Source organism: Varanus komodoensis, unplaced genomic scaffold (assembly GCF_004798865.1).
Source record: "Varanus komodoensis strain SLA01 unplaced genomic scaffold, ASM479886v1 scaffold55, whole genome shotgun sequence".
NCBI lineage: Eukaryota > Metazoa > Chordata > Lepidosauria > Squamata > Varanidae > Varanus > Varanus komodoensis.
The window spans coordinates 3,048,190-3,070,171 of record NW_025336157.1 but is presented as its reverse complement, the minus strand read 5'-3'; the positions used below and the strand labels follow the sequence as shown (position 1 = coordinate 3,070,171).

The window sequence follows — 21,982 nt, the reverse complement described above, 5'->3', positions numbered from 1 at the left end:
CGCGCGAGGCCCTCGCGTTAGCTCCGGAAGGGGAGAGTTCGATGCGGCGGGTTGCTGCCGGGACTCGTTTGCGGGGGCGGAGGGATACGCGCACGCCCAGGCCGGCAGTCCGTCGGCGGTGAGCGGCCCGCGCAGCAACCGTCGCCGCCTGCCGTTGAGAGGCGCGGCGAAGAGCGAGGGGCGGCGGCGGCGGCGGCTGTGGCGGCGACTCCGGCCCGGGCTGAGGGAAACGGGCGGCTGCCAGGAGCTGTGAGGTCGTAGCGCCACTTCCCCCACCCCCGTTACCATGGTGAGCGCGCGCCCGCGGGGGAGGGGGCGGGGGAGGGGAAGCGGTGGGGCTGGGGCAACACTCTGAGGGCGAGGGCTGGCCCGGCCCCGCCCCTTCCAGAGGGGGGCTAGTGGTTGGGGGGCTGCTAGCGTCTCCTCTCCTAAATTAAGTGTAATCGGGAGATGGGGAAGCGGAGTTTTAACTTGGGAGGGGGTATTAGGTCCCTCCCCCTAAGATGTGGCCCCAAATGGGTTATATGGGGTGGGGGAGGGAGGGAGAAAGTCTCAAATGCGGGGGGAAGAATCAGACGTAATAATTCCTGTACTGTGGTGGTGGGGACTTGGATGATGGGAGAGCTGGAAGTACCCACCCCAGCAAACAGTGTGAAAGTGTAGAGCTGGAAGCAGGGGAGCTAAAAAATGGGGAACCCAGGGATAGTATGGGGAAGGGGTGGGCGGGGAGACTGAGGCTCACCCTCAGAATAAAGGATGGTGAATAGGGAGGGAGCTAGGCTGCCCTCCCAAATTGGGGGTGCATCATTTGATGGAATCGTAGGAAGGGGATCGGGCTGGAAGGCTTTCCTCTCCCACCCCCCACTTCCCCCGACAAAGTGCACCCCGTGATTTGTGTGGCACTGGACATGGAAGGGTTAATAAAAGATGGGGGGGTCTCAGAGAAGGGCATCCTGTACATGACATTCACAGGTACACAGAGACTCGAAGGTGGGGAGGGGGTCATGGGTTTTATGGGGTGGGGACCTCAAGTTGCCACCCTCCCACCTGCACAGACACACAAGTGGAGAGGGGGTGTGGGGCTGACAGGAGAAAGGGGAGTGGGAGGGGGGCGTCTCGGTCCGTCTGGGCTGCCTTCACTGGAATGGCTGCAGCTGGAACGCACCCCTCCCGGTGGCAGTCCAGGTGGGAATTTGCTGCGATGACACAGAGGTGACAGTGGGGACAGGGGCTCTACCGGGAAGGAGAGGAGATGATGAGAGGCTTCCCTGTGAGAGAGGCGTTAAGAAGGCATAGTTAATAAAAGGGGATGTACTGGGAAGGAAATGCCACCTAAAAGAATGGGGAGGGGCTGGGGGAGTGTTGAAATAGGAAGAAGGGGTTCCCGTCAGAATTCCTGAGTCGGTGGTTGAGAAAGTTGGGGAGCGAGTGCCTGGCGTCCTCGAAAAGGAGATGCAGCCAAGTCAAAGGTTACCAGGAGCCTTGTATTTGTATGGACACATGTCTGGGCCCCCGCGAGTGGGGAAGATGGCTTTTTGCTCAACTGCAGTAAGGATCGGTTTGGATAGTTGGAGGTTAAGAGAGCATGGGGTGCACTGTCATTGTCTGCTTTTAAGATGTGGCGTTGGCCATGACTAATCGGTGTGGTGTTTGGATGTGGGGTCATCTCGGAGATGATGGAAATAATGGGGGAGTAACAGTGGGGCTTTGTTTGTGGTCTGAAGGTATTGGCCTCTTTTATGGCGAGGTGGGGATGGGAGATAACAGGCTTAGGGGGTTAGTCAAGAGGCTCTCCTCCTCCACCAGATTCCATTACAGGAGGAAGTGGTTGGAAGGCACCCTTAGGAAGCTGGAAAGAGGAGCTTCTCTGTGTAGGATTAGACACCCCTCGTATCATTTTAAAAGGGGACAATGAAGGGGTTGATACAATGTGAATAGGAGGTAACAGTGGTTGCCCTGTAATGGAGGGGGCATCGGATAAGTGTGGAAGGCGTTTTCTCTTCCTTGCCTCCATTCTCCACATCATCGCCTTCCACTTCAAAGTGTAGATTGTCTCTTGTGGGGCAGAGACCTTTCTTCTTCATATTTAGTGCATTAAAGCATTCTGGATGTCAATATAAATAGAAGACTGCCAGCAAACTCAAGTGGGTTATTGGCACGGGAACTTGGAGTGGATGATGTCAGTGCTACTGTGATCAGGTGGTGGGAAGTGTAGGCTGGGACACCTGGAGAGGGTGCAAGCAGCCCTGAAAAAGCAGGAGCGAAGTTGAAGGGAGAAGGCCTGATTTCGCACTCCTGGAGGCAGAGCCCCCAGGCAGGCCTGTGGTGCTGGTTTGTCTCAGTCCCAGTTATTTCCTGTAATTTGGTTATCCAGAAATTCGAGGCCTGGGGAGAAAGTGGCGGTGACAGCTTGGAAGAACAGGTGTGCATTTGTCTGAGGGAGATAAGGTGTATCACACGTGGAAGCAAATTCTGGAGGGTGGCTATGGACTGGAAAGAAGGGGGTGCAGAAGCAGCTCATGTTTGTTTCCCCCCTTCTTCCTGTAGGCTGACCAGCTGACGGAGGAGCAAATTGCAGGTAAGAATTCTTTGACTCTTGGGCATGGGAACAGTGGCAGCATCGGTCAAGGCCTAAAGAGTGGGCAAGGGGAAATGAGCACCTAGCGAGCCAGTGGCTCGGTGGGACTTGCTCTTCCTTGGCCGTGAAGTCCATTCACTGAGAGAGGGCGCTCACACACAGTCTCGCGTCCTTTGCTCCCTTCTCTTGTGAAACACTGAAGGGTCACTGTCAGTCTGAACATGGGTTTGACATAGTTCTTGCTCACACGCGTTCTGCAGATTGAAGCAGGCTTAAAGCCAGCCAAGCGGCACCTGGCTTCTGCTGAGAGACCATGGCACCTTAGCAGCCTCCCCTTGAATTCCGCTTGCCAGAGTCCCTTTGGAGTGGAGGAGCAGGAGGGCAAACTAGCCGAGTTACAGAAACGCTATGAAGCAGGACTGGGTGCCTGGGCAAAGGGACCGTTGAGGGTTAGGGCTGTCCCATGGGCCTCAGCAGGTTGGCTTGGAGAGGGCCTGTCTGCAGGGCAAAATGCCTCTGTTCTTGCCCCCAGCACAACCTGGGCGTTCTTTCCCACCAGCCCAGGAGCTGGCTGGTGCAGATGCTTGGGCCCTGCCGTGAAGGTGCCCCCTCAGCCCTGGCTTTCTCTCTTGAGTGGGGGGAATGAGGCTTGTGGGCCAAGGTGGAGTGGGGTGTCCCTGGCTCTGAGCTTGCGCTGTTCTCTTCCTGGTTGCTTCCACTCAGAGTTCAAAGAGGCCTTCTCCCTCTTTGACAAGGACGGCGATGGCACCATCACCACCAAGGAGCTGGGCACAGTGATGCGCTCCCTGGGGCAGAACCCCACGGAGGCGGAGCTGCAGGACATGATCAACGAGGTGGACGCCGACGGTGAGCAGTGCTGAGGACGGAGGACAGAAGCGCCGAGGGGCAGCGGGCCCTGCAAATTCCGGATTTTTCAGGCCTCCTATGGGATCCTGTCATTTCTTTGGTCACTTTGGCTGGGGAAATCACGTGTATTGTGGATATCATAGCTCACCCCCCAGAAAGATCTCTGGTATAGTTAACCGTTCCCATCTACTAGCAGATGTGAAGGGCTCTGTCCTTAGTGGGCTTGCTGTCGCAGGTCAGGGCTAAGGTAAAAACAAGTCAGCCAATTGAATTTGCTCCACAACCATCCATCATTCTAACTTTATTTATTTATACAATTTGTATGCCATCCAATTACGAACGTCTCTGGACGGCTAACAGCATAAATAAATTGACGACCCACTCCGGCTGCAATTAATAAAATACAGTAATACAATTCAATATGAAAACTTATTAAAATATTGAATAAATGAAAAGATCTTAACCTGGCACCGAAAAACATATAATGACGGCGCCAGGCAGACCTCTCTGGGGAGCACATTCCATAGTACTCTGCCTCCTAATACCTTTCACAGAGGGTTCCCGGTAGAGGGCTTCTGTTGCCAATCTCAGGGGATGGGAGGGCAAACAGGGAAAAAGGCAAAACTTAGGTGACACAAGCAGTGAAGCTGGCAGTGGGACACTGTAAAACTTTGAGCAGCAACGCAAGGCTGGAAGTTTAAGGCACTAGAGTTGCCACGTTGGACAACTCGGCAGAAGCGCAGCCTGGCTTCGTTGCCACGTCTCGTCAGATGTCCAGGCAGACGTCACCGTCCACTGACCGCCAAAGGCAGGGGGGCCCTGCTCCAGGGCACGCAGGTTCTTGGGCTGCCCTTTTGTAGCCTTTGCAGAGTAGTCATGCGGACTTCCTCGTTGCCGATCCAGCGACCTTGGCAGTGTGATTTCAACACAGCACTAACCAGCTGATCTCTCCTCAGGAAATGGCACCATCGATTTCCCAGAATTCCTCACCATGATGGCCCGGAAGATGAAGGACACAGACAGCGAGGAAGAGATCCGTGAGGCCTTCCGAGTCTTCGACAAGGTAGGGCCACCTCAGAATAGATTCCGGTGCGCCTGAGAATCGGAATGTTGAGCGGAGCCGTTGGGCAAGTAAGAAAAGACAAATAGTCCAGCTATGCCCGCCTGCCTCATGAAAGGCAGCTCCTCTTCATTTTCACTTGGAACAGATATCAGCATGGTTAGGCAAAGACTGTATCAAAACCTTGTGCTCTTCAGCCAGCGCTGACGGAACGCCGCTCAATCTGCCCTTAGGAACCCTGTTTGGGAGGCTTCCTGGGAAGCCTTACCTGGGAGTCCTGCATGTGTGGGCTGGCCCTGGCCAGCGAGTTTCCCTGGACAGCCTGGGGCTTGCTCTTCCTGGTATTTGGCCAGTGAGGATTGGTGGGCGCCATGGCAAGGCGCGAGCGCGACTTGCATGGGGCTACAGCGGTGTGATGTCGTCATAGGCGCCACCTGCTCCGCCACCCCTTTTCTGCCATGTCTTCTGTTCACAATCTGCATGTTGCAGTTCCGACTGCTGGACTGGTCGTGCCTGCTGTTAGAATCTGCCGCCACAGGGGTGGCCTTCCCCCACAGGGCCGTTCTTCCCAGCCCTTGAGGAATGGAGCCCTCCTCTGACCACCCCTTCTTCCTTCCTTCCACATGCAGGATGGCAACGGGTACATCAGTGCCGCCGAGCTGCGCCACGTCATGACCAACCTGGGTGAGAAGCTGACGGACGAGGAAGTTGACGAAATGATCAGAGAAGCGGACATCGACGGAGACGGGCAGGTCAATTATGAAGGTAAGGCAGCGGCGGCGGCTTGGTGGGGCGAGGGTGGGGGGACCGTGGTCGCGCCCTGGAGACCCCCCCCCATTCTCATGGGCAAGCCCCTTCAATTCAGTTGCTCTGGTTGTTGTTGTTGTTGTAGTTGTAGTTGTTATTATTACATTTCTATGCCGCCCCTTGCCGAAGCCTCGGGGCAGCTTACAACACAATAAGATACATTGAAATACAATAGAACATAATAAATTACCACTAAACATAATACATTACCACTAAACATAATACATTACCACTAAACTAAACTAAAACATAATAAATTACCACTAAATTTTCCTGGTTCAGGAAAGCCGCATCCATGTGACCTCACCGATTGCCCTAGGAGGACAAGGTCTAGACATTTCTTTTCCTTCGTGGCAGTTCTTGCAACTCCCCCATGTCGAAGGGCGGCCTGTCACGCTAACACCTCTCTTGCACGGGTGCACACTGTCTCTCGGTCTCGGGGCAATTGCTCGCAGAGAAAGGCGAACCCACTGCTTGGTGAGGGGCTTGGCCTGGCGCCTGCCACGGACCCTCCTGATCGCCTCCCCTTTCCTGTCTCCTCTCTTCTGCAGAGTTTGTACAGATGATGACTGCCAAATAAGACCAGCCGCTGGCTCCCCTCCCCTTCCCTGTACAGTACGGAAGGACGGTCTGCTTACCACAGAGTTCCCAATCCAGCCCCCCCCCCCCCCGTCTGTGTGGCCCTCATGCTCCATTGACGCTTTAGCAGTGTGTGGCCATTCCCCGCCGTCTCCCCCCCTCCCCTCCTCTCCCGGGTTGCCTGGTAGGCCTGTGCTGGGTGCACCTGGGGCGGCAGGAGGCCAGCCCACAGCCCCGGTGCAGAGGGTGAGGCAGGGCCAGGCTCCTGGCGCGGGGCGGAGTGGGGCAGGCCTCTTCCCCCTCGCCTCCCTCCCCGCCCGGCCCCGTTCGGCCCCGGCCAGCGCCAGCCTTTGCCTCCATGGACTGTTGAGTGCAGCTGACTGCCCCCCTCTGCCACCCGCAGTTGTCTCCTTGGGAATATCTGCATATCTTGGGTATATTGTAACTGTTAACCTATTAATTGCCACGCACTCTCCCTCTCGGTCTCCTCTCCCCCCAATGGCTTCAGGGAATGCTTCTGTTCCATTCCAGTTGGTGTATGGTTTCTTTTCCCCCCCTTCTTTTGAATAAAGTCTGTGTTTCAAACGGGTGGGGCCAGTGTGCTTCTATAGCCCTTTCCCCCTTGCGGTGGGTCGGAGAGCTTTGGTATGGGAATGCACTGCCTGATGCTGATCCCTCCCACCCGTTTGGTGACTTTTCCTTTCTAGCTGAAGGGGCTCCTGGCCCACCAGAGCCCCACCCTCCACCCAGAGAGCAGTATTCTTTTCAGGGGCTGTTTCTGGTGTCTCAGGTGGGTGGCAGGGCTTAGCAATAGGCAGAGAGCCAAGATGGCACTTCTGGCTGCAGCGGAGGCTGTGGGTGGCGGGAGGATTGAGCTTGGCTTGTTTGTAAAAGCCTCCCATCTAAGGGGGGGGGTGGGTCCCCAGGTGCCAAAAGAAGGAGCAACACATTAGCTTCAGAGGCGACTTTTATTTTCAAATAAAAAATACACATGGTTTGGTTGCATGGACGAGATGCCCCTGATGGCTGGTTCTTGGCCTTTTGTGCTGCTTAAGAGAAGGTAAGAATACACTCCACCCAATCCTCCACAGAGCGGAGGGATATGGCAGTGAAGACATACACACGTGCACACACAGACATGTTCAGTTGCCCCGGGGGGAGCCCCCTCCCTCCCCCAAAAAACAGCTGCCAAGTGCAAAAATTGTGAAGGGGGGAGCAGCTGGCAAGTCTTTAGAGACAGTCTGTCTCTGCTTCAAATGTAACATATCTTGAAGTGGGGAGTCCCCTGCCAAGCCACCCCTAAAAGGGGGCATGGCGTTTTGGTGCGGGTGCTGGGCTCTCCAGCGAGGAATCCTCTCTCCCCATGGAGGCCCTGGGCAATCTGTGCAGAACAATCTGGCTGATTTAAATGGGTAGTGAGCCCCCTAAGGAGAAAAAGAGCTGCTTCAGCGCCACTGCATGCTCTTGGGCTCACACTGCGACAAAAATGAACAAATTCTTCTCTCCCTGGCCCCTTGCAGCCTTAAACGAGCAGGCTGCGTCTAGGAGCAGCCAAGGAAGCTTGGAGGGAAGATTGCACCTTGTCGCGATCAGGAAGAAAAAGGCAAAAAGCTTGTGTGGGGAAAGTATTGGTTTCTCTCCTTCCTCCCTGAAGGATTGTGAAAGGTAAAAATATTTGGTTAAATACTTCTCTTTAAAGTGAAAATTTGGCTATATCAAAAGTTAGCTAAACTGATGGGAGAGAATAGCTTTCTGCAGCTATTTGGGATGAGAGATGCCAATTTTTAACCATTCAAACTGATTAAGGAGCAATACATTGCTATTTTAAGCTGTGTTCGGTGGATACAAGCAGTCTCTGGAAGAGATCTCCCTAATTCTTGATAGAGGGACAAACCTTTTCCTCTTGTTTTTAAAGTTTCCAGGTAGTTTAACACTAAATTGCACTTCCCTTTAAAGTGACTCAACATATCGCTCCCTTTTCCTCCATTCTCCTAGGCTCTTTTCTAGAACCTTAAAATGCTTTTCATGCGGGAATATCTTTATTCCAGGTAATGTAGCTCCGTACAAGCTTGTCTGTACAATGTCTTTCCCATTCTCTCTTGCCAATATATTAGAATTGCCCCTCAGAAAGTTAGTGGGGAAGCGAATGAGCATCAACACCTACACACTGCATCTTCTCCAGAGCAGAATATCTTTTGTTCCATCTTAACTTACTGGGTGGACAAGTAAAATGCTAAATACTTAGAAGTGCTCAGCTGCTCTATAAACTTAACGAATTACCTTTGGTTGTGCAGCCAGGTACAGTCTGGGCCTTTCCAGCTAAAACTACTAAGGAAAATGTTCAAAATGGAATTTCAATGCAAACTTCAAATGTCGATGACTAATACCAGTATTACTTTTGTTTTAAAGATTTTGGCCAAATCAATGCAATCAAATTTGAAGTTTCCATTTTGTTTGTGTGGAAAATACTGGCTTTAGGCAAAATCAGGTTGCAGGTGCAGTTCAAAAGCCTGTCCAGGGGTCACTAAGCAGATACATACCGGCTGATGTGACAAAGTACCCACCTCATCTGGTCTGTCTACATCTTATCTCATGCTGTCTTGAACTGGGAGAATTACAGGATTCCAAGGTTGGGGTAGTAAGGGGTGATTCTCCCCAGTGTGCCATCGCGTAAGCGTCTTCCCCATGCTCGCCTTCCATTTTTTTAATTAAAAAAACATACAGAAATTTCTCTCTCTGTCTTAAAAATATACGCTCTCCCTCCCCTTCAACATTCCCACCCCTTCATCCCTTTTTTTCACGAAGTGCCTGAGCTTATACAGTTTCTCCCAGTGGAGTAGCTCCTACTGGGCTCGTAAGGCAAAAACTGACGACTATCTGGAAATACGGAACTTCCAACTTCCCTTCCAGCTCCACCAGCATGGATGCGGGGGGGGGGGGGGGGTCCACAGAGCCGCGTCTTTTCCTGCCAAGGCTCCTTTTGGGCTTGGTATGTGGGGGGCAGATCAGTGTGCCCTGCTTTAGGTAAGGGGGTGAGCGATGCCCCCCCACTCCGGCAGCGCCTGCCCAGTCTCGGGACGCAGGGTCTTGCCAGCGCTGCAGCCTGCCCAGTTCCTGTGCCTCCAACCGCAGGCCTGAGATACATAAATAAAGCAGAGCAAGGCTCCCCAAACCCAGCTCTGGGCCAGGGAACGTCGCCTGCGGATTTTCTGCATCAGCAGCAGGAGCGGGGCTGGTAAAAAAGCTGTGCCCCCCCCCCCCCCGACTCCAAGAGACAAACCTCCTTCCTGGCCTAGCATGGTTTGCCTCTTGGGACGTGTCCCCTGCCTCCAGAGCAGGGCTGGGGGAAGGGGGCCCGAAGAGGCAGCACAGAACAACTCCCTGTCCCCCCCACCCCACCCTTACCACAGGCTGGCAGACCCCCAACCGCCGTTTTTAAAGCGGGGGTTGTGCCCTTGTGGCTGGCCCCGTCCTCCCCACAGCAAACAGCCGCGCTCTGCAGGAGTTGGAACCAACCCTCTGCCCAGAGCCACGGTGTTTTCTCCAAACAGAACTTGGCCACGTTTAACAAGAAAACAGCCCCCGTCATGGATGAAAATACCACAGCATGGGAGGGGGAAAAGGGGGGGGTGGAGGAGGCGTCTTCCTCCAACAGCAACATAGACAATAAATATCCACGCCCTTCGCCCCTTCACACGTGCCCTCTTCCCAGGCTGCTATGAAGGGGGGTCACGGCGAATTGCAGGGACTTTGGCTTTGTGGGGGCGGGAAGAGACCGCTGAGGAGGAGCCCGAGGAGGAGGAAGAGGAGGAGGAGCTGCTGCGGCGCGCTTCGGCCCCGGTACTTGACATCTTGAGCTTGCGCCGCTTGGCGAGGGGTGCGTTCTCCACACTCTTCAGGAAAAACCCTTCCCGTTTGCCCTTGTTAAAGGCCTGATGAGAGAGAGAGAGAGAGATGGCCCTTTTGCTGTTTCGTCTCAAGATCTTCGCAGGCTACCACTGCATCTCTCCACAGCTGACCTGGCTTGCCGCCTCCACCTGCTCCCCGAAATTCTACCTAGACGGGCTTTCCAGCCTCGGCCAGATCTGCCAAACAAGAACTCCCTCCCGCGAGTGGCCACAAACTTCCTTCTCTCCTGGCCCGTGTGCCCAAGGCTTTGTGGGGAAGGCAAGATGGCAGGCACCGGCAGGGTGTGCCCTTCCCCAGCCAGCTTCCTCACACCCGGTGCTCAGGCAGCCCAGCCACACCGAGGCGGCTCCCCGGCCCCCGGGGGCAGCCCTGACGCTAAGCCCCGGTTGCAACGCCCAGCCCGGGCGGTGCGACTCTTACCATAAAGGCAGCATTGACGCCAGTTCGCACGGCGGGCCCTGAGCTTTCCAGCATGTCTGGAGTCATGAGCGGCGTGGAGGAGAGGGCGCTCCCGTCCTGCAGCCACTCGCTGTAGCGCAAACTGGGCATCTTCAGCCGCTTGGCGGGGTCCACCGTGAGGAGGCCTGGGGGCAGGGGGTGGGTTTGGGAGGGGATGGAAGGCGGCAGAGGTCAAAAGGGGGGCCGGCGAGCGGCTACCTTTCTAGCAAGGTGAGAGGCTTCGGAGGCGGCCTATTTTAGCTCACAACTTGGTAGGCCAAAGCCAGACAGCAGGAATCCGAACCCCAGTGGTCCAGACAAATAAACATTAATCTGAATTGCCAAGGCTGCCTGTAGGCCACTGCACAAATGTTCCATTAAGCCCAGTAAAACTTGCTTCGGAGCAAAGGTGTATAGGCTTGGGCTGCAAGCCAAGGTGGTACAAATCAAATTTAATAAAGTTAAAACTCAAGGGTTTGTCTGTCATTCTACTTACTTTGTGTTGATCGGCTGGAATAGAAGAAAGCCAGAAAGAGCTGCTTTCCTCAAGCAAGTTGGGTAGAAATCTGCTGCTGTTGGGCATTGTCTTAGTTTTAAAAATCTCTTAAAAGTAGAGTTTCTTTTCTGTCTTTCTTTTTAAAGATGGGCTATAGTAGAGGGTTAAACATGCCACAAGACATTTCTAGACCTTTCTGAACCCCAGAATCCACCTCGGGGTTACCATTTGACTTGGGGATTTTTTTAGCAAATCAAAATGGCCGCCTTCTTCCCCACCCCACCAGCAGCAGACTTAGCCAGCAGACTGACCTCCTCCCCCGCCTGTGCTCAGAGACCCCCCCTCCACCCCCGTCCCCCACACCGCCCCAGGCGCCCCCCCGTCACCTCGGACCAGCTCCTTGGCCTCTTCCGACACGTTCTTCCAGGCCTCGCCCTCCAGGGAGAAACGCCCCTCCTTGATCTTGTGCATGATCTCGGCTGCGTGGCTTGCCGCGCTCCCCTCCTGGCTGCTGTGGAAGGGGACCTGCCCGGATAGCATGGTGTACTGCGTTGCGGGGGAGAGGGGGACAGAAGAAGGGAGTGACACAGGGGCACCGGGCGACACGCCTCCCCGAGCCTTCGCACGCCTGGCACTATGGGGTGGGGTGCTTGCTCGCCATCTGCCCCTCCTCGCAGAGCTGTGGTGCAGCTCTTGCGTTCCTGTGCAAGCTCAGAGCGAAGCAAAGACACCCCCGGCAGCCACCTCTCCAGGCTGACGGTGCTCGGGGCCTCCTAAGATCAGGGGACACTTTTTGTTCTTCCCCTTTTTAAAAAAGCGATGTCCATCTGCAGTGTACACTCTTCAAGTCAATGCAATAAATGGAATCTAGAAAGCAAGTTAGAAAGCAAGCTACTAGCCCTCATGTTTCACGGGGGAAACTCAGGAAAAGGTATGGGCTAGTGTGAAGGAAGTGCCGGCAATTTCAGTGAGGTGTGATGCAGATTTGGGGGGTGTGGAAGAGGAGAGAAGGTTGGCTGAGCCAATCATGGGGAGACAGAAAGTGCAAACTACTGAAAACTAATACTACATTCTACACACTACTTTGAACCCTGCTGTGGCTGCATATAAATCCTTGCATAGGTAAGAAAGGGGCACGTCTTCCATAAAGGGGCACAGCTCAAGGGCCTCCCCAGGGTACTCCAGCTCCCCATCAGCCTGGTCTCCCCGCCCCTCCCCCCACTCCCACCTACCAAAATCACCCCCAGGCTCCAGAGGTCGCAAGACTCGTCGTATCCCCCGTCCTGCAAGAGTTCGGGGGCGGCGTACTGCAGGGTGAAGCAGGGCGTCTGCATGGGCTGCGAGTTCTGGGGGCGCAGGCGGGCAAAGCCGAAGTCGATCACTTTCACAGGCGCTCCCTCCGACTCGTCCGCGTACAGGATGTTCTAAGGGCCGGAGCACATCGAGAGCCACTGCAAAGCTGGCCGCCTCGCCGGGCCACCCAAGACCATCCTGGCCTCGCTTGAAGGCCGGATCCACAGGGGGCGCAATCCAGGCTCTCCACACCGAAACGGTGCTCCGTGGGGGGTGGGAGCATTCGCCCAGCAGCCTCTCTTCCGCACAACCCAGCCGGTGCCAGGCGCCTCCCCTCAGCCTCCCAGCCCCGCTCGGCCCCCATACCTCGGGCTTGAGGTCGCGGTGCACCACCCCGGCGTCGTGCATGAAGCTGACGGCAGAAACCAGGCTGCGCATGATCTGGCTGGCTTCCGACTCGCTGAAGTGCTGCTTCTTCTTGATGCGGTCCAGCAGCTCCCCGCCCTGGAGCAACTCCATCACCAGGTACGTGTGATACTGTGGGAGAGGCGCAGGGCGACCAGCTCAGGAGGATGGGGCAGGCAAACTCCCATTCGCGCTCTTCTAAACCCTTTGGGACCCCCTTCCCATGGTGCAGGCACAGCCCACGGGAGCCCAACTATACCGCTGGGACGTTTCCACCTGCCTCACCTGGTCTTGATGGACTTCGTGTAGCTTGACGATATTCGGGTGGGCTTCACAGATTTGCAAGGCGGCCACTTCGCGCTGTGTGTTCACTTCCATCCTGCAAGAGAAGGTGGGGAGCGTCAGGTGGGAGCGACTGGCTAGTTCGAAGAGGTGGCCAAGGCACAGGCATGCAAGGGAGAGCCGGATCTTTGCTATTCTTGGCTAAGGAGGGTAAAGCCCGGCGAGCGGAACCCGCCAGGGACCTGGCTGCATCTCGCTTCCCGCTGTGGTCCCCTCACGACCCCTGCTGCGAGTCTCCGTCTTGTTGGATGACCTTGGCGAGAAGCAAAGCCAGAAAGCGGGGGGCGGGGGGGCAGTGGGGAAGACTGCTTTCCACCTGCTTTCCGCAGACACCTCGCACTGTCATGCTCAGCATGGAAAAACATCCCTGGCTAAAACCCTCTTTAAGCAGCCCAAGGACAGAGCAGCGGGACTCACGGGAGCCGATGCTGGAGGGACGCCCGAGCGCCTAACAGCCCACTTGCCATTTCTGCTGTCAAGGGCACCTGCATTCCCGAAAAAGCATTTTTGGGATGCACTCAGGTGAACTGGGACACAAGGGGGGGGGCAGCAGCCCTCCAGATACGGGACTCCAGCATCGCCAACAGTTGGGGATGATGGGAAGTGGAGCCTACCATCTGCAGGACCCCAGACTCACGGCCCCTGAACTGGCTCCTGCCTTCCCCCAGGCGTCTCTTCCTGTTTGCCTTTCCGACTGGCCTCCTGCCCGGCTGGAGGCTTTTGCATAAGCCTGAGCCTGCTCAGTCCGGACTCCCCGGGGCAGGTCTTTGTTTTCCGCTCTCCTGGTGCTGTGAGTCTGCTTGATGCCAGAAGTGCGAGGAAAACAAACCTGCAAACCACAAGGGATCACTCTGGCACAACCAGGCAATTCAGCTCGGGCCCCGCGGCCCCGGAGGTGCTGGCCGCGGGAGAAGACTCCTCTTGGGGCGTGGAAGGAGAGGAGGGGGACCAAGCACCTTTTGCTGATGATCTTCACGGCGAACTCGGCCCCATTCTGACGCTGCCGGCAGCGGCGGCACAAGGAGAAGCTGCCTTCGCCCAGTGGCGATTCCGTCAAGTCCATCTCATACTGTTGGAAGAACGAAGAATCCTGGGCAGAGGAGCAGGGAGTTAGAGAGGCACCCGTGGAGACACCCCGAAAGAGAAGGCCCACCCCCCAAGTCAGGCCCACACGCTCTGGGAGAGCCTCTATTGCAGGGGAGGCAAGCTGGAGCCCCCTGATGTTTGGACTAAAACCCACACCCCCCACAGCCACTGGCCATGCTGGCTGGGGCTGGCAGTAAAGCCACGTAACTGATGAGGAGGCGGCACGTTGAAGGCAGGAGAAGAGGAAGACCAGTGATGCGAGGGATTCATTCCCTCAAGGAAGGCACGGCCTTGAGCGGACAAGAGCTAGTTGGGTGGCATGCGGCAGCGACACGGGAGGCCGGCCTGGCTGCCCCCACCCGAGAAGGGCTGCCCAACCTTCATCATGGCGCTGCGGGCCACGGCGGCGCTTCCGGGCCGCTCTCCGTCCAGCGCAGCTCCGAGCACGTCAGCGGTCACAGCATTACGGTTGAAGAGGATGGAAGGTGCAATGAAGGAATAGCCCTTTTCAAAAGAAGAAAGCGAGCCAGGATCAGCAGGGCCGGAGAAGGGGAACGGAAACCGTTTCGTGCAGCTGGGGAGCTAAGCAACGAGCAGAGCAAAACCAAGGGGCAGAACTCCTCCTGGGCGTCCTGAGTCCTACTGCACATGTGAATGTCCCCCCACCTTAAAGCCAGCACAGCGATCCATTATCTCTCATATCCTGGGGAATTTACTTCCTATATAGATTTAAGCTACGCTTAATATGCACAGACAAATCCTGGTAGTCTTGAAGTGCCCTCAAGCAGGATAGTTGCGTTTCTGCCCTGTGTGACTGCAGATTAGGGAAGGGAAATGAGGAAACGCTGAAGAGAACCCCGAAACTCACAGCTAGGCAGTGTACAGCTGACAGAAATCTGGAGAGATGTTTAAAAACACACTGAGCAAAGCCCTTTCATTCTAACCCCATGTTCCACAGAGGAGGAAATCTATACAAAGGTACTTCCTGAAATGATCTGAGCAAAACATCAACGGTGTTTCAACCTCAGAACAAGAAAGCAGTTCTAATGTTGGGGTGACTTCAGCAAACTTCAACATGACAGATTATACATTCTAGAATCTGACCAAGGAAGAGACTATGGGCTGCTCCTTCATATGAGTTATAGCAGATGGAGCGATCATTGGATTCGATCTCCATATATAACAATTAGCTAATAATTGTGATTATAACTGGCCCATCCCTTAGTGGAAGTGGCACTTGGAGGGAGGCCTCAGACCTTGGTCACAGTGTCAGCGGAAACTGTGGTGGGAAGAGACCTTCTTTTGGTAAACTTGGTGTTGCACTTCCAAGTCCAACAAGGGCTCGAATCACACCTGGCAGCAGGCAGGCAGCCAGTGCAATGGGCCCAGAACTGGCCTTGGAATTTCAGACCTCCTGGTCCCCGTTACCAGTCCGGCTGCCACGTTTTGCACAAGGTGCAGTTCCCAAACAGTCTTCAAGGGCAGGCCCAAAGGGAGTGCATTGTAGTAATCTAATCTGAAGGTCAGCAGAGGGTGGATTCCTGAAGCCAGGCGATCCCTGCCCAGGCAGGGACGCAGTTGGCCGAGGGTGGCACTCGGTCCCTCTGAGGCCAGTCGGCTTAGGCCGGCTCCTTCAAGAGGGGTGCAGGCCCACCTGCTGGGCAGGAAGAACCGTGCTCTAACCGCGTCTCGGGTGTATCTGCACCGAGCTGCAGTTGGCCGGCCCTTGCCCGTTGCAGCCGGGCCCCGTGAACATGTCCAGTGCCTCAGCTCATGCAGTTGAAAAGCAGAAGCTGGGCTGTGTACGGGGATCCTTGGGGGACCCTCTGAAGCAGATTTAGGGGGATCCCAACCTGGCCCCCTCCAGAAATGCTGGACTACAACTCCTAGTATTCTCGGCCGTCACTCTTCTTCCAGTTCCGTTCTTTCCCCCACCTCCTGTACACCTTCTCAGCGACAGGGACTGCCGAATGTGGCCTCGCCCCTGGCGCTCACCTGGAAGACGCGGTCGAGGCTGGGCGGCGTCCCCGCAGGCGAGTAGATGGGCTCCAGGCTGGTGAACTCTTCTGCAAAGTTCCGCACGTCCAGCTCGCTGCGGATGAAGGGCTTGAAGGGCGGCTTCACCCTGCGGGCCGCGAGTTCAGTCCAGTCCAGACCCTGCGGAAGGAAGGAAGGAAGGAAGGAAGGAAGGAAGGAAGGAAGGAAGGAAGGAAGGAAGGAAGGAAGGAAGGAAGGGAGATGCTTGGTTAAGAGCATGCAAGTCTGCAAGCTTAAAGGGGCCTGTCTGTTGGGATCGTGCAGCATGGAACTCTGGGAACTGTAGTTCTCTGAGATGGGGCTGTGGGCTTCCTCCAGCCCGCAGCTTCTTCCCAGGAGCAGCTGCTAAACCCATTGCTCAACTAGCAGGCAGAGGAGAGTTGAGAGCACAGTGGGTGAAGGGGAGAGCCGTGGGGGGGGTCCTTCTTGCCAATTATCTGGGTTCATCCTAATTGGGTACTTCCAGACGCAAAGCAATATTTAACTGTTGCATTTATAGATTGCCGTGAGCCGTCCAGAGACGAAAATGATTGGTTGGCCTAGAAAAATCCTAAATAAATAAAAATAAATAAATAAGGCAATCTGTCGTTCAAAGGGAGAAGGGGGCAACCCAGGGAGGGAGGGGTACTTGGAGCCCGAGGGGCAGTGTCCACTTTAGAGATGCTTCCGGGGGACCACATCCCCATGGTGAGCAAGGCCAAGTGCCAGCGTCTCTCAGCTCAAAGCTCTTCGGCCAGCGGCCAAGCCTTTGCAGAACCATCTCAACTTTTCGGAATGGGGAGAAACGGCTCGGCGGCAGGAGACCACGAAGTCACTGTGGGCGCAGCCATCTGGAGAACCACGGAGAGGTGTACCGGGAGCCCAGGATCCGGCCCGTGGGTCTACACTCCTGCTCTGCAAACCTTGTCAACTAAAGCCGCATCACAGCCCAATGGGACAGACGGCTGCTTTTCAAACGAGTTGTGCCTAATCCTACTCAACTTCATGGCTTTCTCCTCATCTTGACGCTGGCCCTGCAAGAAGCTGTTCTGGGGAAATTGCTACCCCTCAGGGAAGCACTCGATGGGAGGCGGTGGGGTCGCTGAGTGGAGGACCGGGGTGATGCCGGCTGGCGGTGGGGAAGAGCCAGCTGAGCTCCTGGTCACTAGCAGTTCTGCAAGGACAAGGCAGGCCTCACCTTGAAGAAGGGGTGTGCTTTGATCTCCTGCGCCCCCGTGGGCCCCGAGCCCAGCCGCTTCTTGGGGTCCTTGCACAGCAGCTTCTGGAGCAGGTCGCGGGCAACGGGGCCGATGACCGAGGGGAACGGCGGGTTGCACTTCAGGATCCGCCTGCATGGCAGAAGCGACTCGTCAGCGGGAAGCCTGGCTCGACAACTGCCCAGTGCCTGCCAGCTCCCCCGGCTCTGGCCAAGGCCCACCCCGCCACCTCCCACTCCGCCAGTCTTGCTCTTCCCCGTTATGTATCAGCCCCCAAGTTCCTGGGGACTCTGCTCTCTGGCTAACTCCACTCTATTCCCCACCGAGCCCACAAGTTCACGCCGATCCACCATGCATTTCCCACGAGTCTCGGCCTCTTCTCCCGCCCACCGCGGTCCCTGCCCTCTTTCATCCGCCCCGAACCCTACGCCCACTCCTCCCCTGTTCCACCTCACCTGGACACCTCAGCCTGTGAGTTCTTCTCTCCCTCCAGTGTGAACGGTGAGGCGCCAGTCAACAGTTCGAAAGTCAGGATGCCTAAACTCCACCAGTCTACCGACTGCAAGAAAAAACGGAAAAGAAAAATTGCCTTCACAAGTGGTTCAAAGGAGAAGACCTCTTCAAACATCAACTGGAAGTAAGAGCTGCTCATGGAAATCAAGGAAGAAAAACCCCAGATTTTAATGTCCCTGTAAACTGCTCCCTGGTTCATCCAGACTTGTCTTTTAAGATTATAATGAGCATGCAAGTTCTTTGGATAACGTAACTTTTTCAAGCTGGTGGCCGTTTTGAGGTTTATTCCCCTTTTCTCCTTGTGGAGACAGAGTGCTGTAAATCTTAATGCATTAAGATTGGGGGGGAACTTTGTTGGGGGGGGGGTCTCATTTTTATGGAATGCACCAAGCAGATCACTTACTCCTGTTTTATTAAAATGACCAGCAAAGGCTTCCAAGTGCCAGGCAGCATTTTTTTCCAGCAAAACTCACCACGCAGGAAACAAAAGATTGGCCAAGCATCCCCTATTCTTTTTTCTTTTTTTTGGCCTCAGAGCCTCATAACAGAATTTTGCCAGGTTGTAAGTGCAGTCTGGCCTTTATGTCTCCTAATGTTTATCTCCACCTGCCCACCATTGTATTTTATATGCATGTTTGTACTTTACCCTCCTTTCATGTCTGAAAATTATGTCTCGGACTGTCTGCTGTTGTTTTGAATGGTGCTGTAACTTAAGAATAAAACTGAACTGAACCGGTATTGAACCACACCAAACTGGCTTGGGGCCAGGGCATCTACCCTCCTCGGGTAACAAGACACAAAGAGGGGCCTTTTTGGTAATGGCACCCCAACCTGGAACAAGCTCTCCAGAGCCTGGCGTCTCCCTCTATTCGTTTCAGAAGATCTTTTTATTTTGAGGGCATTTGAATTGTTAATCGGTGTTTAATAGCACTTTAACTATGGGGTATGCCTTTTTATGAAGTTACTAGTTCTGCCAGTGGGCAGATTTTTTTATTATTTTACAATTTTACTGTTCTAATGTTTTATTGTAATTTCTGATTCTTGTTTTTATATTGCATCTGTGGTTGTACTGTTGTAACCTGCTCAGGGAGCCAAGAGCTAATGGGGCAAGCTAGACACCCAATAAATAAATATTGAACTTTATATAGTTGTAGGTTATTTTCTGAGTGACGAAAAATTCCCCAGGTGCGGAAAAGCAGGAAAACCCCCTTTGCAGCCACTGGTGCCTACGTAGTCTCAAGCACAGTGCAGCTGAAATCAGGCATTCTCCCAATTTATCTCAGCAATACTCAACTATTGTATCCCTTGCATTAGATCTGCTTAACTCTTGACCAGCAAACACCCTTTATGAACATAAAACCAAGCCATGAAGTAACAAATGTCATTTTGATAACAGTATCAAAATAATGCCAAGTTAAAGACTGAAAACATTGAGGCACTGGCAATCAAATGAATAACTATGTTACACATCGAAGATAAAATCCTAGGCTCTGGCATCAGCAAGAAGAGATCTTGGCCTTCCTCTTTGTGCCAGCCTTTGAGGTCCTTACAGAGGGACAGGAGTCCCTCTCGGCCATGCAGCCAACTGGGCGACATAGAAAATCCAGCAAGTGCAACTGAAATTTTCTGGCGTTCCAGCTTCTTTCGAGAGCCAGACCTTCCCAAGAGGAGACGGGCTCAGCTGGGGAGAAGCCAATGCAAGGGGCCCCACAATTATCACAGATCACCCTGCAATGGTGATCACAGAAATGAAGCATAATCTGTTCCGAGGACTTTTCAGCAGCTAGCACAGGCTGGGAGAGGAACCACTTGGCTGCTGAGCTGAGCAGCAACTCCGGGTGACTGGAGAGCCCTGGGCTGCCAACCTGGGACCACAAGAGGGGCTAGAATCTTGCTCGGGCGACAGGGGGAGTGAGGCAAGCAACCTGCAGCCTTCTAGGCAAAGCTGGGCCGCAACCGCCATCAGCTTGTGCTAGCCCAGTCACTGCTGAGGGGGGACAGAAGTCCCCCCCCCCCATTCTAAGGAAATGCCCCCGGCCCACCTCAGGGAAACCCAGATTTCTGCAACCGAAGGAGAGCGATTCTGCACCAAAGGGCAGACGTTTTGCAAGAAGGGCAGGTCACGTCAACTGATTTCAAGTTACTCGGCAAGGAGAAGGAGAGCAGGATCTGGTGTGCCGCCTCCGGGGGCGGATTTCCTCTCCCTCCGGTCGACACCCACCAGGCGCCTGGCCCAGGTCTCCAACGGGACCCCTTGGCTCACACGCTCAGAATGTGGCTGCTCAGGTTTGCAGTACCTGGCTGCACACAGCTTGCAGAAGGATTGCATATAGTAGAAGTGCCATCTGAGCGGTAGCTTCGGGTATTAGGCTACACTGCTCCAGGGCGCAAAGGGAGGATGCGCGGTTGTGTCCAGCCAACAACCCCCAGGGCCATGCTGACCGATTAGAGAAGTGCAAGGCCCAGAGACGCTGGAACTGGACTGACTTGAGATGGCCGTTCTTTATCATTCCAGTCAATGCGGCAAACAGAAATGACCAATTGTGTTAAGCTTGTCCTTGAGTTTTCAAGTTCTTAATTTTAAGGGACAAGAGGACTGCCTTCCCTAGTCCAGCAATCCCATAAAAGTCTACAGACCTACGCACCACAAACACGCCTGCAACTGGGCCTTACTGAAATATCTGGAAGGTGTTGGGTTGAGGAAAGATGCCGTGCAGGCTCTGGTGAGACTGTTGGTTCATTATTCCCAAATTGCAGTGTAGTGGTAATTTCCCTCCCGCCCATAAAACCCACTAATTACCAGCACCTTGTCGCAAACAAACGAGGTTCCCCATTCCACTCTCACAGAATCTGAGGACATCTGGTGTCTGACAATTTCTCTGGTTCACCTGAGAACCTGCACCCTTGCGACTTAATAGCTGTTTTATATACCCGGCATGTTAAAGCCTCCTTTTTTGAGAAGGGACACACATTTTCTAAAGCAAAGCCCTTTGCAATCCGCCTCTTTAAATCTTACAGATAACAGCCCTTCCCTGGACTTGTTAGACTCTTAACAGACTCTGCCCAGATGGCAGGTCCCGTTCCAGCTGTGATTCTGACCAGCTCAGACCCTTCTTAACCTCACACTGTAATAAAAAAAATTACCCCTCTGTAAGGCTGCTTGCAAGCTTCTCTTCCTCTCTATTTTCTCCTCACAACAACCCTGTGAGGTAGGTTAGGCTGACAGTCAGTGCCTGGCCTAGAATCAGGCACTGACCTTCCCGGCAAAGTGGGGACTCGAACCCAGATCTCCTGAGGACCGGCCCCGCTGCCGACCTGCCAGACCGCACTTGGGCTCCCAGCTCTGCCCCCTTCCCAGCAGCTTATCTATTGAAGCAGGTTACAGGAGCAGCATTCCCGAGATGTAAATCCGGCAGCTCCGGGACACCCAGCCCAGTTGTTTTTCACATGCCCCCCCATGCCAGGCCTTCCCCTGCCAAGCTGCCCCAGTTCCCCCCCACCCGGCCCTATGGCATCCCCCTCACCTTGCCATGGCCGCTTTTGCTTCGCACGATCTCTGGGGCCATATACTCGATCGTGCCGCAAAAGGAGAAGGTCCGTTCTTTCTGTGGAGAAGGGCAGAGCAAAGAAAGGCAGAGTGTGAGAGGAATGTACCCCACACGTCAGAACAGGCTGCGCTTGTTGCACCGACCAGCTTTTCAAAGGGCTCAGGAGAACGGGACGCAGCAGAAAATGTTTAACAGACCCTCTCTACTCCCATCCAGGATCGCCCTAGGACAGTGACCCATGTAGAGACCGAGAGCAAAAACAATGACCCAAACAAACTTATTTATAGAAAACTGCCAACACCGCAATGAAACCTGAATACTGAGGTTTTAGTTAAGAAAAAACTCCTCACAGTCAGTGCAAGGAAATATATATATCTATTTGGCAGTGCACTGACTGGCCATGTGAAAGCTCGAACGAGTCGCGGCTCCTCAGCCGAGGTTCGTGACGTCACTGCCTGGCTCTGCTACTCCTCTCCGAAGATGCGCAGGGCCCTCCGTGCGCTGCTATGCGATGCTCGGCCGATGGATCAATGCTGGGGCGGCTTGGCTGCGTGCCGACAGAGAGGGCTCTGCAGGCCAGCTTTTCCACGAGTGAAATCGGTTCGCCAACGCTGCCCTAACCCGCCAGGGTGCACACACCCACCCCTACTAAAGGGTGAAAGTTCGACTGAAAAGAGGGCAATTTTTGAAAAGCCTCCCTTGAGTAGCTTTTTCTGCGCATCTCAATGTTTCTGGCCATTCTAAACACATTCCAACCATCAAAACCATGCCAGGACACCTCGTTTCTCTAACCCTAACCCTACCCTGGGGCATATCCCTAACCCTAAT

General features: G+C 54.5%; 2 protein-coding genes across 7 annotated transcripts in view; one reads left to right on the top strand and one right to left on the bottom strand.

The window, feature by feature from the left end:
• The first annotated feature begins 54 nt into the window (after nt 1-54).
• Nucleotides 55-6,476, top strand: LOC123032544 (calmodulin-1). The gene is made up of 6 exons (XM_044448501.1): nt 55-289; nt 2,548-2,578; nt 3,302-3,445; nt 4,402-4,508; nt 5,135-5,270; nt 5,864-6,476. Exons 1-6 carry the CDS (start codon nt 287-289, stop codon nt 5,890-5,892), a joined length of 450 nt encoding a protein of 149 aa, XP_044304436.1. The 5' UTR covers nt 55-286; the 3' UTR covers nt 5,893-6,476.
• A 2,813-nt stretch (nt 6,477-9,289) lies between these two features.
• RPS6KA4 (ribosomal protein S6 kinase A4) overlaps nt 9,290-21,982 on the bottom strand; it is a 27,518-nt gene continuing 14,825 nt past the window's right edge. For 5 of the 6 annotated variants that reach the window (XM_044448494.1, XM_044448495.1, XM_044448499.1 and 2 more), the window contains exons 6-17: nt 21,131-21,211; nt 17,549-17,652; nt 17,075-17,225; nt 15,856-16,017; nt 14,239-14,364; nt 13,731-13,864; nt 12,718-12,811; nt 12,394-12,564; nt 11,967-12,158; nt 11,121-11,280; nt 10,221-10,384; nt 9,290-9,823 (exon numbers count right to left, since the gene is read on the bottom strand). In XM_044448494.1, coding sequence (XP_044304429.1) covers nt 9,608-9,823; nt 10,221-10,384; nt 11,121-11,280; nt 11,967-12,158; nt 12,394-12,564; nt 12,718-12,811; nt 13,731-13,864; nt 14,239-14,364; nt 15,856-16,017; nt 17,075-17,225; nt 17,549-17,652; nt 21,131-21,211 — 1,755 coding nt within the window. In that variant the 3' untranslated portion in view covers nt 9,290-9,607. The remainder of the gene's footprint in view (nt 9,824-10,220; nt 10,385-11,120; nt 11,281-11,966; nt 12,159-12,393; nt 12,565-12,717; nt 12,812-13,730; nt 13,865-14,238; nt 14,365-15,855; nt 16,018-17,074; nt 17,226-17,548; nt 17,653-21,130; nt 21,212-21,982) is intronic. The other variant, XM_044448497.1, reaches the window with a different exon arrangement.

Bases quoted from the DNA above. Each gene is read 5' to 3' on its own strand.
- LOC123032544 (XM_044448501.1), top strand. The intron at 4,509-5,134 runs GTAGGGCCACCT...TTCCACATGCAG, and splicing joins CCTTCCGAGTCTTCGACAAG to GATGGCAACGGGTACATCAG. The intron at 5,271-5,863 runs GTAAGGCAGCGG...TCTCTTCTGCAG, and splicing joins CGGGCAGGTCAATTATGAAG to AGTTTGTACAGATGATGACT.